The sequence below is a fragment of the Anolis carolinensis genome, chromosome 2, assembly GCF_035594765.1.
Source record: "Anolis carolinensis isolate JA03-04 chromosome 2, rAnoCar3.1.pri, whole genome shotgun sequence".
NCBI lineage: Eukaryota > Metazoa > Chordata > Lepidosauria > Squamata > Dactyloidae > Anolis > Anolis carolinensis.
Genome location: NC_085842.1, coordinates 196,994,426 through 197,013,571, shown reverse-complemented (window position 1 = coordinate 197,013,571; position 19,146 = coordinate 196,994,426). Strand labels below are relative to the sequence as shown.

Sequence of the window (19,146 nt, the reverse complement as noted above, 5' to 3'; positions counted from 1 at the left end):
ATAAGTAGCCGGTAAACAGCTGTTGGGATTGGTTGGGGTCTTTCCCCTGCTTATCAAGGCGTGGCTGTCTGACATTCCCGCCTCCCCCTGTGAGTGATCTCTGACAGTAAAACATGAGGGAGGCACCTCTGAATTGACAGTGGAACAGATCCCTGTTCATCCCAGCGCCTGCACAAAGTGGGGTTAAGAGACTTTAATGGTCTCTATGTAGCCCCTAAATAAGAGAATATGTACAGATCATGAATAGATATCAGTTGTGCATGTCTAACTGTAAGGTATATATTCATAACGGACCCAAATCTCCATTTGGCAAAGGGCAGATGGACCAAAGGGAAAAATGTGGAAGTATTCAGGAAAATTGCCTTTGGCAGCAATGAATTAGTATATCAATCTGCTTTGGCCATTTTAGGTAAAGAAAGAGCATTGGAAATAGCTACCCGCACCACATGAAGCACTCACCTCACATTCAACCAGATTGCGCTTGTAGAGGGCATCTTTAGCTGCCTCCTATTAAAATACAAACATGTGGTAAATACAAATCATAGTAAAGCAGATGCCTGATTAAAAGTAACAGGAGGCAGGGAGTAAATGCCTCCTTTCAAGGAGGCAAGCACAAGTGTATTCAAGAAGCTAAAGTAGAGCTTGGAGAAGGTTCTTTTCTAGCCTGATAAGCCAAGGAGGGGGAAGAGCATACCCGCTTGCCTTCACTGCCCAGCCGCTTTGCTGCCTCTGTGTACCACTGCCGGTACCGCTCCAGCTGAGTCAGGTACTCTGGGAAGTGAAGAGTCGGATCAAAAGGTCAGAGAGAATCATGGAAAAGCCTATACATTCCCCTCACCCAGTCCTCTTTGCCATAAGGAGGAGGGTGTATGCTTTTTAATGCTGACATGGCATTGAATTTTGAAGCACAGGCTTACATTACAATAGTCCTCATAGCCATCTCTGTCAATAAGAAAAGCCCAAAAAGGGACACAACTATCCTGATTCATTGTATCATAGCAGTTCAAACAACTAGCATCTATACTGGGATAAGGTCTTGCATAAAGTTAATAGATCTTAACTGCCTTTTTCTCCACCAAGCCACGAAAAATAATTTTGAATTACAGTTTGAACAGTTTGCCACAATAATGATGGCAGGAAAAATCTATTTTTGTCTTCGCCAAAGATCCTGTGAAGGCTATAGCTAAGCTCAAAGGATTAGGAAAGCTGAGGGTTGGCAGTAGGTTTATTGATTAGTCCACTGACCATATCAACAATAAAAGACTAAAAACAAAAATACACAGACAAATAGATACTAATCACTATCCTAAAGCCCTTGTAACAGTTAATTAAAATAAATTAAAACACAATAAAACTTGATTAAATAATACATTTGGTAAAATGGGATTAAATTACAAGATGAAAGCAGAGTAATAAGTGTAAAAGAATCAATCGGGAAATTTAGGGAAGTTCATCACCATGACAAGGGACCCCATTTTGTGAGATAAAGATATCTATCAGATGGGCAGTTTTATAATGAATTTGGCTATGCAACCGACTAAGTGAAGATTCTCTCCAGAAAGAAAATAAAACATTTTGGCAATTGGGTCTCAGTTGGCTGTCCCTTCCAATAAATAAAAAACAACCCTCAGGAAGTTGGCACTCCATGCCTTGGCTCCACTGGATTACTGCTTGTGAATGGACCAATCTAGCAAAGAGGAAATCATCCCTTTGCCCAGCCTTTGGGAATGTAGTCCTCCTGAAATAGGGACTCTATGACTCGGCTTTCCTATCCAAGAAATGTAATAATATCTTTACTTTTGTACTCCACATCCATCTCTCCAAAGGGACTCGGGCCAGCTTACATGTGACAGAAAGTGTCTAAAACAACGCATAAAATAAACACATAGTAACTGCGCTCCATGCAGTCATGGACCTTGGAGGTGTCTATAGACAAAGCCAGCTCTTCGGCTTAGAAATGGAAATGAGCACCAACCCCCAGAGTCGGACAAGACTAGACTTAATGTCAGGGGAAAACCTTTACCCTTTACCTACAATACAAAAGGTAAAACCAATAGCATATAAAACAACAATTTAAACTCAGATCAGCACCCAATTTAAACTCAGAACAATACCTTTCATAACTGCAGGGCCTCCCTGCTGAAGCTGGGACTTTTGCCACTGGATCATCTGTATGACATTCTGGTGTTGCTCTATCAGGTCACCTGGAGGTCGTTGGCCAGCTTGTTTGTACACCATTATCTGCCATGAGAAGGTTAGCATGCTGAATTCTTTTCACATGTGAAAGGCAAAAGAATACACAACTCCCTAAGTGAGTTCTGACTAATTAGCAAATGCAACCCCACAACACAATGAACTACTCTTCCAAAACAATTCACACTGAGCTCTGCATTCAGTGTTGCTCTGTGCCTTCAAGTCATTTCTGAGTTATGGCCACTGTAAGGCAAACCTATCATAGGATTTTCTTGGTAAGATTTGTTCACAGGGAGCTTGCCATTGCTTTCTTTTAAGATTAAGAAGGTGTGACTTGCCCAAAGGTCACCCAGTGGATTTTCATTGCTGAGCGGGGATTTGAATACTGGTTTCCCTGAATTCCCTTAAATTAGTGCTTCTAGGACTATATTCCTGAGTAATTACTTTATTCAGTGCTCATATTCAACACTAGTATTCAGAACAATTCTTCGGGTTCCAAAGTCTTACATTCTAGCATGTGTGCAAGCACCAGGCTTCAGCTGGTGTATATGGGGAATAGCATTGGAAAACCAAATACAGAGACAATATCGTACAAGACTTGTGTCTCTTCAACCCTGGTCTAAAGATAACAAAATAGAAGGTTTTGGTGCCATGCTTTCTGTTGCTATCCAGCTGCAACAAGAATATCATATAAGGTCCAACACTTGCATAAATGGTAGGAAAGTGCTTAGTCTCCAATAATTTTAAAATAGCATATACAGCGCACTCCCCTGGAAACAGTTTTGACCAAAGTTTGGATGTTTTATTTTTGTTAACAGGCTAATTCAAAAACCAATTCCTTATTATCCAATCCCTGAATTTATTTATTTTTTTGGTATCTGCTGCTTATTATCCATCATCACTATTGTGAATTCTGACTGTTCTATACAAATACATTTTGTGGCTGTGTTACAGGTTCTGGAGAATCCTACCCCCTTCCTAACTATTTAAACCAGCTTAGTTTATAATATAGACTTGCCTGGTGCTTTTCTTCTGCACCTTCAGCCAAGACAGTAGTGACAGATGACACTATAGGTTATTGGCGTTGTTCTGAGTTCAAATTATTGTTTTATATACTAATGGTTTTTATTTTGTATTGTACTGTGTGTTTATTTTATGTATTATTTTAGGCACCTTGTGCCATATGTAAGCTGCTCCGAGTCCCTTCGCGAAGATGGAGGCAAAGTATAAAAATAAAGTTGTTGTTGTTGTTGTTGTTGTTGTTAGACAGTCAGTTCTGGGTGCACATAGGACACATAGTTCGCTGTTTGGCTGCAATGCTTTGAAATCATGGGAGCTGCATTTTACAAGGTTTTTTGCTTTTCCTGCCAAAGAGTGCTGGTGCCTTACAAGATTGCAAATCCCTGATTTCGATACCACTGGCCCATGAAAGCGGTATCAAACTGGGTCAATTATATATTGATAGCCATCCTGTGTTGTCTCTAGAAATAACAAACATGATTCTTCAAGGCTGCAAACATTTTGGTATCCTCTGTTTCCCCCTGCCCTATAACTTGGCTTCTACCAACTCTGCAAACTCTTTGAGTTGTGAGCTTGACTTTTGGGCTATAACTTCAAGAAATCCTCAGCTAGGGAGCCCTGGCCATGCTGGAGTATTTTGGAAGCTGGAAAGCCCCCTTCCCACTGAATCCCTGTCTGAAACTTTACTTTTGTTTCATTGTGGAAAAACCACTGCCCTAATGAGATTACTGAAGTACTAAGCACATCCTGCTCCTGATGTGGTACACTGACCTTTTTCTCCAGCCGCTCCTTATCGAATGCTAACACATTGAAGCTGTGGAGAGTGCAGACAGTCTTGCTGGAGGGAAAAAAGAAAATTACAGCATAGTTAAATTCTGGGCTGCCAAAAGTGTAAATACACATCTAGGAGCAAATTAACCCTGAACTATTCCTACTAGCTGAAATGACTAAACTGACAATGGCATATTTCAGAGAAAATGTGCCTCAATTGAAAAGACCATAATGTTTGGTAAGGTAGAAGGCAGTAGGAAAAGAGGAAGACCACATTTCAGATGGATAGACTCAATCAAGGAAGACAGATCTTTATAACAGGATGACCTGGGGGTCTCTCATTCATATAGTCACTATAATTTGAAGTGGACTTGATGGCAGATGATAATAACAACAGTAAGAGAGGCAAGCACACAAATGTAGAGAATGGGCCTATAACACCAACGGCAATGTTCACAGCTTTTAGAGAAAAACACACTGATTTGAAAGAGGGAAGAGAAGTTCAGGCATCCTTCCAAAAGCCAGCACCTGCTAACTTTATACTTAAGTCATGGATAAAACTGGCTCCTGCCAAGGCAAGGAGAGAGACTTTGGTGTTAGTCCCTTACATTTTGTTTTGCTAGTTTTGTTTTCCTTTTTTATGTAAACACTTTGGCAGGTGTACTCTATAGCATGAACCATGATAAGCAGGGGCAAAAAAGCTTCCTGAGTTTAAGAAGCAGAGACTGAAGTGCTGCCCAGTACTGTTTGGGTTCCCAATTCAGGTCTTCCTGTGAGTTGGTTTCCAGCCTCACAAAGAGAAAGAGCAGGCCCACATAGTGGAATATGATATATACTTGGTTTTCCATCTTAATTAACACATTCACTTCTCATTTCATCACATGCCACAGCTTTGTACAAGAGAACAGTGAAACAGTGGGAGGGTCAGGAGCTGGTAGTGAGAGGAGCAACTTTTGGAGTTTCACGATGAGCTGTGCTCCCCAAAGGATATTACAGATAGACAAGGTTTCAAGTATGTCCCTTAACACAGTCTGGGGGGTGTCCATACCGCAGATCTTATGGATCACGGAACCACACCATGCTCTTTGGAGGAGGGCATCACTTTGAACCAAACATATGACACACACCTTCCATTTTGCAACCCCATCATCAGCTATCACTTGCGGCTGAGTATAATTGCCTTCCAGGTGTATATTCTTGGGTCCGTATGTGACTGTAGAGACCTATTCTGGATCTGCATGATTTTTTTTTTAGATCTAATGAGCCTCTCACAGTCCAAATAATGTTGGATTCCAATTCTCAACCAAGGCAAGAGCAATGGATGATATTTTCTATCAGTTCATCCACATCTGGAAGAAGATAGGTCCTCCAGCTCAGCACCCTATTTTTCAAAATGTCTCTCATCCTGCTTTCTGTAACTTCTGGTGGCCTTTTATCAAGCAGTCAAGAATCCAACGATGACCCTATGTTCTCAACTTTTAGTTCTTGTTGCATGCTTTCAACTAGTTTCTGATTTATGATGATGACCCACTTCATGAAAGTTTATTTGCAAGATTTGTTCAGAAGGCTGAGAGAGAGAGAGAGACTGGGCCAAAGTCACTCAATAAGTTTCTATGGGAATGTGAGCCCTGGTCTTCAGAATCATAGTCCAACACTCAAACTACTATCACTTGCTGGCTCACTCTACACATGATGTTGGTTTTTTATCTCTTCAACTAGGCAATCTGAATCTACCCCATTCTGTGTCATAACCCAAGAGAAAAGGAACATGGCCCCTCTGAAAAGCCTTCCAGTGTTGCTTTCACCTTTCTCACGCTCTCTTTCTGAGTCTGACAAAGAAAGCAAGGTTTTTTCAGACCAAAATTCTATCCAGTAAAATCCTTTGTTTATTTGGGTAGGGACGTCAAGGCTGTATTTAAATTCAAAAGGGAGGCATGAGTGATTGATTCTCATGCAGGTAGTCTCCATCTGAAAGCCCCAAGGCAGCTCACTCTGTCCCCAATTATATAAAGGCTACATGTCAGGATCTCAAGAGCTTTATAGTTGCAATTTACTCTCTGCAGCATCCTATGGCTAACTGTATAGAGGCCCCATCATGGGATAAATAAGGCAAATCTTGGAGTGTTGTTAAAGAATAGCAGATTGGAAAACTGTATCACAAGATATTCTGTGGCACAGAATGGGAATCTGTGCCATAAGAGAAGATATTTGGCGCTAAACAACACAACTAGGAACTGTGTGAGATAGCAAAGCCATTTTACAAGTCACTCTAGGCCCTTTCACATTTATAGCATTATGACTTCACTGTGACTGCCCTGGCAACATTTTCTTGGATTTGCAGTTTAGGACGAGCATTTGCAACTGTTAGCCAGACACCTCCTCTAGATCCTCTGACTAAACAACAAATTTCAAAATTCCATAGGCTGCTGCAAATATGATAGTTAAAGGGGAGCCACAGTGCTTTAACTGTTTAATTTGAAAGGGTCCCGTAGGAAGGGAGCCCTTTTAGATTTTCTGCCTCAGAGGCAAAAACAACTCGGGGGGGGGGGGTCTAGATTAATGATGTGGCGTGCAAATTTGTACTTCTTTTTGATGGGATTACTCAAATACTTTGCCCCTCGGCTGCTCCCCATTCAACTTTTGCTTCCATGCAGGTGTCTAGAGTTTCCATCCCTCCCTGCTTGTCCTACGTTTTCTCTCATCCAGAGTCGGCAGGGGCAAACATTCCATGCAAGGAGCGTGTCCAGGGCCTGAGAGAAGGAAGTCCAATCAGAGCTGGCTTGGCTATAGCAGGGAACAGACAGCCGTTCTGGAAGGAAATTAGAAGAGACCGTGTCAACAGCCCTTGCAGAGCCAATGGGGTTGGGGCTGGATATTTTCCTCTGCCTGCACCAGATATTCTGGTCTCCTGTATCAGGGCTTTTTAAACTATTTCTACTCACGACCCCTTTCCACCTGAGATATTTTTGTGGCTCCTTTCCTCCAGAAAACGTTTACGCAATCCCAGGTATATGAAATAGGTACAAAAATCAATATTAACAAATCAGCATATTAAAAGCTTACTAAACAGACTGATTTTCCTTTTTATGAAGTACAGCTGAAGCATTTCTGCAGAGTTCACTGTAAACACTGCAGGTTGTTGCTAAGAGATTCGTGTAAATGTCCAGGTAGCATTTAGAAACTTTTTACTGTTGCCAATTGTTTCGTGACCCCAGCACTGAGCTAAAGGGGTTCCATTTGGGGTCAAGACCCACAGTTTAAGAACCAGACAGAAACAAAGCTTCCAGCCCCCATTATTTGTTGTTTGTCTTCCATTCAAGTACTAAAGTTATGACTAATGGATAAAAAGTAGGATGAGTCTGAGGGACTTGCTTGGGGGTTTCCCAAAGGCATCTGTAAGAAACCTGATGCTGGACAGGTATTTCGGCTGATCCAGTGGGGCTCTTACGTTCGTTCTCAGTTTCAACTCCTTTGACTTAACAGCCTCAATTTCTAAAACCATGAAAAATGGCACATAGACTGTACAGAAAGGAATCCAATCTTGTATGCCACCCAAAAGTCATTTGCTAAGGTGGCCCTCTCTGTCCTATCATTAGGGCAGGAGGTGTCACTTTGGAAACTGGAGTGGCAAGAACATTTTTGTTTGTATATTATGTGTAGAACAAATATTGAGATAATTCCAACAAAACTATACATACCTACTGCTCATGTCCTTCCCAGGTGGTTGGGGTGCCTTGGCTTTGGGAAGTGCAACCTGTGAGGAGAAGGCAGAGGCTGTTAAACTGTTATACCAGTGTTATCCACATTTCAGAACAACAGCACTTTGATATCATTTTGCTTCTGTCCTATGGAATCCTGGGATCTGTAGTTTGGTGAGCTACTTAGAATTATCTGCTTAAGAGTGCTACTGAAATACTCCTGGCAAGTGCATGGATGGAGCTATGGCAGAAAGAGTAGCATCTGTATATACAGTGCTATAATTGTGTATATAGAGCTGTGGTTGTATAGTTTGGATATATTCCATGTCTGGAGTAGAAATGAACACTCAGAAATCTCAATAGGTATGACAACCCAAGACTACCAGTATAGTATAGTATATCCAAGGATATATGTAGAGTTTGTCTAGAGGTGAAATGATTTTGTTCTAGTACAGAAATGTGAAGTATTTCCCAATTTAGCTTTCTGGGAATCTCAGCTCTCACCAAAGCTCCAGCAATATAAAGCCATAGTCAGAAACATTTGTGTGGTGCTCTATCAGATTTGCTCTCAATGAAAAAAACCTGTGTAAAATAGAAGACTCTTACTGGAGGCATAGTGAGGGGATCAATGACCAGCCACTTCTCTGTTGTTGTCTCCAGTTGTTGGGAAGTCAATGGTTCTCGAAGGCGGACAATAACTTCCAACTTGCCTCCTGTAGGCCGGCGACCATCCAAAAGCTAGGCAGGAGAGAGGGAGTATTGTTATACATATGGCAAAACAACACAATGCAGGAGAAGGAACTAAGTTATATGCTGAACTGCATCCTCTACACATTGAATTTGCTCCATTCTTTGGTGTGTACTCTTTAATGTCCAGCAAAGAATGATTTATTCTATATTTCCAGCTGAAGAGCAGTACATGAGAGGCAAGCAGGACAAACTTGTCTTTCTTGATACCCTACAGATGATTCACCAAAGCCTGGAGAAACTCTCAAGGTGCCCAGGCAGGCCAACTGAGCCCAGAGGTGGTTTAGGCTGCTAATCCAAGTCCATCATTTGCTGTCAGGTTGCTGTTTCAATTAATTGTTCAATGTGGTCTGCTGTCAATATTCCAAAACACAAAGATATAGAGTCTGAGGAAGCAGTGCTGGCGATGGAGGGGATTTCTGGCCTGTGCCCAAAACTCAAGTAGCACTGCCAACCCTTGAGCCTAACTCCAGCACTGGGATATCAACATGCCCTCCTGAAAGAACTTCATGAAGCCAATCTGCTATTATCAAAGATGTGGCTGGTATGAGTTCCTAGGCAGATGGAGGGATTTGTGCCAAAGGCCTACTCCACTAAAGCAGAGCTTTTCAAATTGTGTGTTGTGCCATATTAAATGTGTTGGCTGCAGTGTGTAGGTGTGCTGTGCGAATGTAATGAAAAACCTCTGAGTCTATGTGAAATAAGCAACAAATTACATACTTTCAAAAAATATCAATGAAAGGTTTTCATGAGATATGTTGTATTCTATTCCATTTCCATACAATAATTTATGTCTGTGTCTGTATCTCTTATAAGAGGTAGGTTTAACTTCTGATTTGCTGGTAGAACTGAATTACTGTATCATGAAACGACGCACATCTAAAAGCTGTGTCACTAACATGAACTGTTTCGAAAGCTCTGCTCTAAAGCTTCCCACTTTGAGGGAAGAAGTGGAACATGGGAGAGAGGCTTGGCCAAAAGATATAAAAGACCTCAATTGAGCTCCAGCACTTGGTGCTGTCCAGAGTGCTGTACCTTCTCATTCGCCTTGGTGTCCTGTCAGATCCCACCAGCGGCATGAATATGATTCGTACAGAGTTTTTAAAAAGCAACAATAATGCTTTGAAGGGAATCACAAAGAGGCTCTAGGTTATATTTGTAAATTTCTTAGCCTGGATGCAATCAAAGCCTTTAGGTATTATTGCAACATATTAATACAGCTACCCCTCTAGAATTCAAAATCATACAGCACAAAACACACTAGAGACAATACAAGAACAGCAGCAGCAAACTTGGTTATCAATTCATTTTCAAAAGGCTATAATTAATAGAATCATAGAATCATAGCGTTGGAGGAGACCCCCAATGGCCATCCAGTACCAACCCAATTCTGCCATGCAGGAAAAGCACAATCAAAGTATCCCTGACATATGGCCATCCAGCCTCTGTTTAAAAGCCTCTGAAGAAGAAATTTCCACCAGACCCCAAAGCAAAGAGTTCCACTGGTCTTGAGCTCCAGAAGGGGGAAAACAGTGAGAGGGTCAAAAGCCTTAACTGCAAAAATGGTATGGAAAAGACCTGACCTAGTGCCCCAGCAAGTTTAAGGCAGAGCTGAGCTTCTCCTAAGCACTTGTTACACTGAGATTTTTTGAATGGATAGGAAAAATTCAGAGTACGATGACTCAGTACCTTAAAAGGATAATCACAACTTTTTCAGAGAACATCAGAAAGGCCCTAAGTAACCTCAAACCAAAAGTTGTTTGCATAGTTGTACTCTAGCTTCGCTCAATCTGCCTAGAAGGCCTAATTTTATATGCATACAATATTTGAAAGCTATTAATATGCAGTATATATCAAGTATAACAATGTACAGTTAAAGTAAATACAACACAACAGAGTGCCCACATAACTGGTTAATTATGTCTCTTGTTTTTTCATGTCATAGAGGTTCTTGTGCAGAAAGTATACTGGAAATGTTGAACCAACTTCAAAAATTAAACCTCTCCAAAATTGTTTAAAGTGTGGTGGAGGGGGCATACCCCATTTGTTCTTGTTTAAAATATCAGTCATTTATACTATTTAAAAATGAAATTCTTAGTGCCTTCTAGTCCTTTGGAGGTTCAACAGGAGCTAACAAAGTTAGCTCGAGTGTCCATATTCTCCCTATCCAAGAAATAAAGTTATATTCTTTGATTGATTTATGTTATTTTTTTTGCAATCGCCATTCAGGAATAAGATTAATTCTTTATATTTCAGCTTTTTGTTCAACAGAGAAAAGTGTAAGCTCTCTATAAGTACGTATATTCCGTCCTGTTATAGCTGAGATTTTCAACTGCACCTGAACGTTAAAGAGAAAGATCAAACTTACTTCCAGTATCTCCCGAACTTCACAAGATGTCTCCAAGGCCTCCAGCTTCAATTGTGCTGTTCCTACGACCCGGTCAGTTTTGAAAAGCCCTCTAGGAAAAAATGGCACTAACGATTAAACCACAATCCTCATCCACACTACTAGGCCTCAATATATCACTTCCCTACAAAATTACAACTTTGGGTGGGGTGGGGGGGACTACCAGGTCTGCTTCCAGGGTAAAATCATTGCATTATCCCCATAAGTCAAGTGGGCAGCTGCGCTGAGTCCTGTGGAACAGTCTTGTTACCCTGAGAACCTCTTCAGACTGTGCATGAAATTGGCTTTTTAAATGTCAAAGTGCACAACCAATTTAAAGATACTGGCAAATTGTTTTCCATGGAGGTTTGTGGTGATAAGGAAAGGGCAAAGGGGAGGATTCAAGAGCCACAAAATAGACCTGAGGGGTATATTTAACTCTTAGGCATAACTTTTTTCACACCCTGCTTTGGTTCTACTTCTATCTTTGCTGTGCTTTGAGTAGATGAGGATCACAGCTAGTATTTTCCCTTATGTCTGTATAGATCTATTACAAAAATACCACAGCCAACTATTCCACTGGCTCTAGAGGTTCACAATGCTCACCCTTTATGTACAACTTCAAACTTGATGCCTTTGGTCTGAATGGTTCGCTTGAGCCCACGGTGTCCACGATTAATTAACAGCTTGAACTTCTCCTGGAATTCTGACATTAAGAGGAAAAAAACAACCAGAAGGTGAGCTGAATGAAGTCGGATATGACTCAAGAGCAACCAGTGTGTTACTTGAAAGACTGGGCTAAGCTTGGAAAACATATTTTTGTAGGTTGCACAATTATCCAGCAGCCAGGTTGCCTTTGATCAGGAAACGATGGTCTAAGAAAGACATTTCCCCAACCAAACCTGTGATTGGATTCACAGGAGATTCGGTTTCAAGGCCTTGTTCTCCAGAAACTGGGAAGACCGATCTCATTCTCAAACATTTATGTTAGGATAGCTTCCTATAAACACAATGGTATCACACTGATTTTGCACTGGGAAGCAGCTATTTATTTACCTCCTTTCCAAATATTTGTGTACTTGCAGTTTGTATGGTTTGTGAAACCCTCTTACAGGACACAGATAAATTGGGGTATAGAGCTATACCTGTTACAACAGCATTATTTAGATATCTGCTGTAGTTCTGTTCTTCCAATTATCTATGTTCTTCAAACGTTTTACACAAAAGGATAAACAATTGAAATTGATGTATATAGCAGTATAAGTCAGAGAGAAGGAAAGTATTCACTTTAAAAATTGTATGCTAATACTTATATTGCTGGGAAAAAATAAACATATAGATATTTTTCCATGTCAGGAGAGACTTGAGAAACTTGAGAAACATACAGATTATTAATAATAATAAATAGTGTAAAATGTAATATGGTTTAAAAGTCCCAGCTGGAAACCTAAGTAATACAAACAGCAGAGGGCAGCAGCAGTTTAAGAAACTAATACACACAATAATTTTTTTAAAGGAAGGGACTACCAAATCCTAGATTTATTTTTAAAGAGGTATTCACCTGGCACTGCAATCACAGTCAGCAAGGTGAAAATGAGAACCATAAGATTCAGAGGAAGGAAAGCAAAACCTAGCAGTTTCCCTGAAACCCATCAACTCAATGATTTCTTTTTATTACCCTAGAGGTCAACAATGACACTAGGCTAACCATCATCTTCCTGTCCTTTGTATTAAAATATATATTAAACACAGCTTTCAAGAGGATTCTAAGAAATGTAGCCTGAAACAATAACTCCTAATTCCAGACAAGAAACAATTAGGGCCAGCTTATCACTTCCCAACAAAGAATTCCCCCAGGCAGGAAGCAGCCAGGCTTTGAAGCTGCAAGACAATTCAATGCTAATCAAGGTGGCCAACTGCAACATTCACACAGACATGAGTTTTTTCTCCCACCTTGAACATTCCACAGATATATAAACTTCACTTGCCTAGTTTCCAACAGACCTCACAACCTCTGAGGATGCCTGCCATAGATGCAGGTGAAATGTCAGAAGAGAATGCTTCTGGAACATGGCCATATAGCCTGGAAAACTCACAGCAACCCAGTGAGTCTGGCCACAAAAGCAACTTACACACAGGAAGAGGCATCAGTCTCATGTTGCAGGCTATCATACTTCTACATAGACAAGCAAGACAACTTATCTGGGTTCCTACCCTATCCTCCTTCCCTCTTCCCTGTAAAAGTCACATACTGATCCTGGCAAATATATCTCCTCCCCTGCTGCACATCCAGACAGGTGCCTGGGACTTATGAGGTTGGGCTAGGCCATCTAGTCCAACCCGCTGCCATGCAGAAAAAGCACAGATTACCATCCAACCTCTGTTTGAAAGCCTTCAAGGAAGGAGCTTCTACCACAATCCAAGGCAGAGAGTTCCAGTACTGAACAGGAAGTTCTCCCATCAGGAAGTTCTCCCTAATGTTCAGGTACAATCTCCTTTCCTGTCATTTGAACCCATTGCTCCGAGTCCTAGTCTTTAGGGCAGTAGAAAACAAGCCTGCTCCCTCTTTCTTATGACATTCTTTCACATATTTATACATGGCTATCATGTCTCCTCTCAATCTTCTCTTCTGCAGACTAAACATACTCAGCTCTTTAAGCCACTCCTCATAGGGATTCATAGTCTCCAGACCTTTGGTCCTTTTAATCGCACTCCTCTGGACACCCTCTAGCTTGTCAATATCCCTCTTAAATTGTGGTGCCCAGAACTGGACACAGGGTTATTACAGGTGAGGACTAACCAAAGCAGAATAGAGAGGCACCATGACTTCCCTCGATCTAGACACTATACTCCTTTTGATGCAGCCCAAAATCCTCTTGGCTTTTAAAGCTCCTGCATCACATTGTTGGCTCATGTTCAACTAAGACTCCAAGATCTTTTTCACATGTACATTGTGGAGCCAGGCATCATCCATCCTGTATCTGAACATTTCATTTTTTCTAAGTGAAGTATCCTATTCTTAGTTTTGAGGGAGCATAAGGAAGTAGTCTGGATAAAAAGTGCCCAACCACTTAATAAGGGTCCAAACAATTATGTGTATATAACAGTCTGTATCAAGTACTGCATACTGGACCTGTAACTTTCCTTCTATTCTAGATACAGTGTTGTTCTTCCTAACAGCACATGAGTTTAAATGCTTACACATATGATATATTTTCCAAAACAATTAATAGCAAGTACAAGCTGAATATTTCTTATCCTAATGCTTTGAGATAGGAGTGTTTCATACCCTGTTTCCCCTAAAATAAGACATCCCCAGAAAATAAGACCTAGTAGAGGTTTTGCTGAATTGCTAAATATAAGGCCTCCCCCGAAAGTAAGACCTAGCAAAGTTTTTGTTTGGAAGCCTGCCTGCCAAACAGAACACCAGAGCATGTAGGATCGGGAAATGTATGTACCATAGATTGTTGTACATGGGAATAATGGTAGTAACAAGAAATTATTGATAGGATTCACAGTTTGTTTGATTATGCTGGTTTGTGATGACAACTACTGTACAGTATATAATCAATGTTCATTTTTTTGTTCAACAATAAATGTGAATTTTTCTTCATGGAAAAATAAGACATCCCCTGAAAATAAGACCTAGAGCATCTTTGGGAGCAAAAATTAATATAAGACACTGTCTTATTTTCGGGGAAACACGGTACTTCAGATCGAGGGAGGATGTATTTTGTAATCCTTGCACATACATAGATATCTTGGAGATGGGATCCAAGTTAAATGTGAGATTTATTAATGTTTCCTATACATTTTATACACATGGCTTGAATGTAATTTTATATGTGTTATTTGTATTAATTTTGTGTACGAAACAAATTGTTTCCTTTAGCTATCAGCAAGCAGAAGGGCCACCTATGTGGATAATTTTGGATTGTGGAATTCCAGATAAGAGATATCTTTCTAGGTTAATATTGTGCATTTGTATAGGATCGCTATCCGTGGCTGCTTGTTTAATTCATATTGTCCTATTTTCATTTTTGAGCGCCGCTTCCGAAAACGGCGCCTTTCTGAATGAGCTTTTTTGACACACATCCGAAAAAAATGAATAGTTTTGTTCCATAGGCGATACTATACAAATGCTCCCCTTCCTCATAGTTTTAGGGCTGCTGCTGTTTCCCCCTTCAATTGGGAACCCTACTTTGTGCCACTGTTGCTGAGGTCTCTTCATTGGAGATTCTTGGCGCGGGGATGGCAGCTTTCCGGTGGCTGGTGACTTTCTGGTTGCCGGGGCTTGCTCTCTACTGCTCGGCAACCATGCAGGCCTGGAAGGCCCAGGCAGGCCCATACACTTTGGGCCTATGCATGCGGGCCTGCCAGGGCCTGCAGCTGAGCGCCAAGAAAGTAGTGCTCCTTACTGGTTGCCGGGGCTTGCCCTCCACTGCTCGGCAACTGTGCAGGCCCAGAAAGGCCCACGCGCTTTGGGCCTACATAAGCAGGCCTGCCAGGGCCTTCCGCCAAGTGCCGAGCAAGCAGCACTCCTAACTTGGTGCTTGGCTGCAGGCCCACATGTGTAGGCCAAAGCCTGTGGGTCTGCTAGAACCTTTCTGGTTGCCAAGCGGTAGAGGCAAAGCCCTGGCAAGCCGCCAGTCCCATGTCAAGGATTTCCGATGGAGAGACTTCAGCACAATCCCTCTTCCCTCTGTAACTATGGTGCTGAAAAGCAGGCTTGGAGCTCCCGCCTGCCTTTCATATTGAGTTTATTTTAATTTCAGGAGGGGCCTCCCATTCCGTGCTATCCGAATGGACAGAACGAAACGAAAACACGAATTAAATGGATGATACAGACACTGGGCCCATGACTAATCTAGAGGTGTCAACTAGGAACGAAAATACAGCTGTTAACTAGGTATGAGTGGAGTCCAGCTAACTTGGGATAAGGAAGAACCAGGTGAGGGGCCTACAATACAGGTAGTTATCTATTTGATCATACGATTCCTGCCTGGGGGAAGGTAGCAATGGGAATTGTCTCCTTCATGGATAACTCTTTTGTGCTTTGAGTGTGATTTTCCTGCTTCTTGGCAGGGGGTTGGACTGGATGGCCCGTGAGGTCTCTTCCAACTCTATGATTCTGAGGCTTGCAAATTGGTCATACTTCTCTTCTTTACCCCCCCCCCCCCCACACACACAGACACGCATGAACACAGCTTCAAAATTGAAGCTAAGAGGAAGATACTTCTTCCCCTTCGTCCCACACTATCATATGTTAGAAACCTGACGTTAGTGTCCCATACATACTGCTACTCTTTCTTTTTAGATTGACTGAAATCTCACATACAACACTTACCAGGAGCATTGGTATTTTTTATCACATTGGTCTTGTCTTTTTGAGCTTCCTCCTATAAAAAAAGAAAGCAAGATAATGAGAACCAGACCACCCTGAAACCTGACTGAAGAGTCCCACACAACCAGTGTCAATCATCACCAATTTACAAAAAAATTTAACATCTGCATTAAATGTTGTTGTTGTTGTTGTTGTTGTTGTTGTTGTTAAAAGCCTTCAAGTTGACTTAAACATATAGTGACCCTACAAACAAGAGATCTCCAAGTCTGCCTGTGACCTACAGCACTCCTCAGATCTTGAAGACTCAGAATTGTGGCTTCCTGCAGATGGACAGACTCAATGCAGGAAGCCACAATCTTAGTCTTTTCCTTCTCATTTCTACCTTGCCAAGCATTAGTCTTTTTTTATAGTGGGCCATGGTATGTCTAAAGTATGACAGCCCGAGTTTAGTCCTCTTGGTTTCTAGGGAGAGTTCATATTTGATTTGTTTTAGGATAAGAAAGCAGATATTTGTATTTTTAGCAGTCCAGTGTAGAATGCTCTTTCACTGCAAAACAACAGAGTCACCAATGCAGCATTTCCTTTAGCCACCATCTGCATCTTGTTTATTCATCTTATTACACAATGTAACAACATTAACAATTGTTCCTGGTTTGAAAGTGTTATTTCCTGTTTAATTGTGCAAGACTTACTTTGAAAGTAGTTGTTATGTTCCAGAAACTTTGTTATTGTGGTTGCCACAAAACAGAATTGGTTGAAACTCTATGAGATATTCCTTGAAAAACTATAGCAAAATATGCTGCAGGATGTCCCGCAAAAACAGTTTTTGCAATTTAATAAACATTTTTAGTGTTTTTATGATAGAACCAATTAGGAAATGACATTTATAACCCAGGAACAAAAATTGTGTTAGATACATGTTATTTATGAAGTTGCTTCTTTCTTTTTTAAAATGAAGAGCATCTGCACAGCAAAGTGCTAGCTTCCAGCCACCCTATCTTCTTCCATTCCCAAACAGGCCCAGAGGCACTCTTTGGAAAGAAAGAAGGTTGCTATTTGTTGTCGAAAGCTTTCATGGCTGGAATTACTGGGTTGCTGAGAGTTTTCTGGGAATTCCAAGGGAATTCCAGACATGAAACAATCAGGGTCAGCTAATACGTCCCAACAAATAATTCCCCCAGGAAGGAATCAGCCAAGTTTTGAAACTGTAAGGTCTTCCAATGCTAATCAAGGTGATTAATTGAAACATTCACACTTGCCTCCAACAGGCAAGAGTTCTTTTTCCCATCCTGGACCTTCCACAGATATATAAACCTCACTTGCCTAGTTCCAACAGACCTCATTAACCTATGGATACCTGCCATAGATGTGGGTGAAATGTCAGGAGAGAATGCTTCTGGAACATGGCCATACAGCCCGGAAAACTCACAGCAACCCAGAGGTTGCTATTCTCTGCTTGGAGGCTGCAGCTTACTTAGCCACCTTTGTGGTTTTCCACTCCCATTTCTCAAAGAAATAAGAAAGAATCCAGGATCAGAGGTGGGGGGGGGGGGGGGGGGGGAGTTGGAGAGGAAATGACTCAATAATTTCTGTTCATTTTTTTATTCTCTTCCCATTGGTTTTCCCACATACGTGCATGTGTGTGCCGAGTTTTGCTTTTTCGATGGATATATTTTGCTAGCAGGCCTTTTGGGAAGGCTTGTGTACACTTTGTTGAGCAGGAAAGGCACTCTTTCTTTCATCCTCAATCATTCTCTGAAACTGGTCTTCTACTAAAGCGGAAAATATATAGTTTGAAACTTAGGGCTCCAACTCAATTTCTCTTTTATTCTATGCTTCTTGGGGAAACTGTTTTTCCTTTATCTATATTTAAGAATTGGTTACTCATAATGTGCACCTTGCTTATCCACTATTCAACCTCATTGTTTTTAATTTGATGTTTTAATTCTGTGTTGTGTTTTTTCAACTATTGTGTATATTTTATTATTGGTTTTATTTTTGTCCTTTGATGTTTTATATTTTATCATTGCTTGTATTTTGATTTCGCTGTAAGCCGCCCCGAGTCCCCTTCGGGGGAGATGGAGGCGGGACATAAATAAACTTATTATTATTATTATTATTATTATTATTATTATTATTATTATTATTATTATTATTTGTGACAAAGGATAACCCCAGGGTAGCCAATTTCTCAGTTTCACTTCCACTAAATGTGTTTGAAATGTGCTTGTGGGCCCCCAGAATGATGAAAAACCCTAAGATACCTCACAACCTCTGAGGATGCCTGCCATAGATGTGGGCGAAACGTCAGGAGAGAATGCTTCTGGAACATGGCCACACAGCCCGAAAGACATACAACAACCCTGCAACCCTAAGATATATCAATATAGGGGGAACTAAAGCTGCCTGCTTTCTATGTGAACCAACTAAATAACTCTTGAAGCTGTTCTGACTCACCACATTTGGGTAGGGGAAATCAAAGCGTACAAAGGCATCCAGGTCATTAGGAGACATGCCTAAAAAAAGAAAAAGAAAAAACACACAAAGAGTCAGCAAACCTTTGACATTAAAATTTTAGAGGCAGAAACAAAAAACTCTTCCCAATAACAAATGCAACAGAAACACCTCCAATGTTTCTGTAATGTGTGCTGAGTTTCAAAGCTCAAATGTAATTATATAGAGGCTGACACCCCAACCAGAAATTTGCCATGACAACATTTTTGTGTGTATCGTCAAAATCCAAATTCCCTAGTCCTTGCCTCTGCCCAACACTGTGTCTGGTAGTCCTCCAGACATTAAAAATTGACTCACTGGAGAAGGCCTGAAGCAAAGGCAATGTAGGAGAATTCAGTCTTTTTGGAATTTGTCCTTGCTTTGGTTGCAAAAGAAGTAATGGGGAAGGCAATGTGCCGAAAATACTCCCTCAAATTCAGCCTTTTCTGGGCGGTTATTAATTAATTAATTAATTAATTAATTTTTAACCATGT

The 19,146-nt window shown here is 41.0% G+C and overlaps 1 protein-coding gene across 2 annotated transcripts in view; it reads right to left on the bottom strand.

Moving 5' to 3' along the window:
* Positions 1-19,146, bottom strand: part of cc2d1a (coiled-coil and C2 domain containing 1A) — an 85,514-nt gene that overhangs the window by 2,730 nt on the left and 63,638 nt on the right. The window contains exons 20-29 of one of the 2 annotated variants that reach the window (XM_062971490.1): positions 18,617-18,675; positions 16,163-16,214; positions 11,422-11,521; positions 10,798-10,888; positions 8,289-8,420; positions 7,683-7,738; positions 3,985-4,051; positions 2,115-2,241; positions 695-771; positions 460-507 (exon numbers count right to left, since the gene is read on the bottom strand). In XM_062971490.1, coding sequence (XP_062827560.1) covers positions 460-507; positions 695-771; positions 2,115-2,241; positions 3,985-4,051; positions 7,683-7,738; positions 8,289-8,420; positions 10,798-10,888; positions 11,422-11,521; positions 16,163-16,214; positions 18,617-18,675 — 809 coding nt within the window. Of the gene's footprint in view, positions 1-459; positions 508-694; positions 772-2,114; positions 2,242-3,984; positions 4,052-6,674; positions 6,794-7,682; positions 7,739-8,288; positions 8,421-10,797; positions 10,889-11,421; positions 11,522-16,162; positions 16,215-18,616; positions 18,676-19,146 lie in introns of those variants that run through there. The other variant, XR_010003206.1, reaches the window with a different exon arrangement.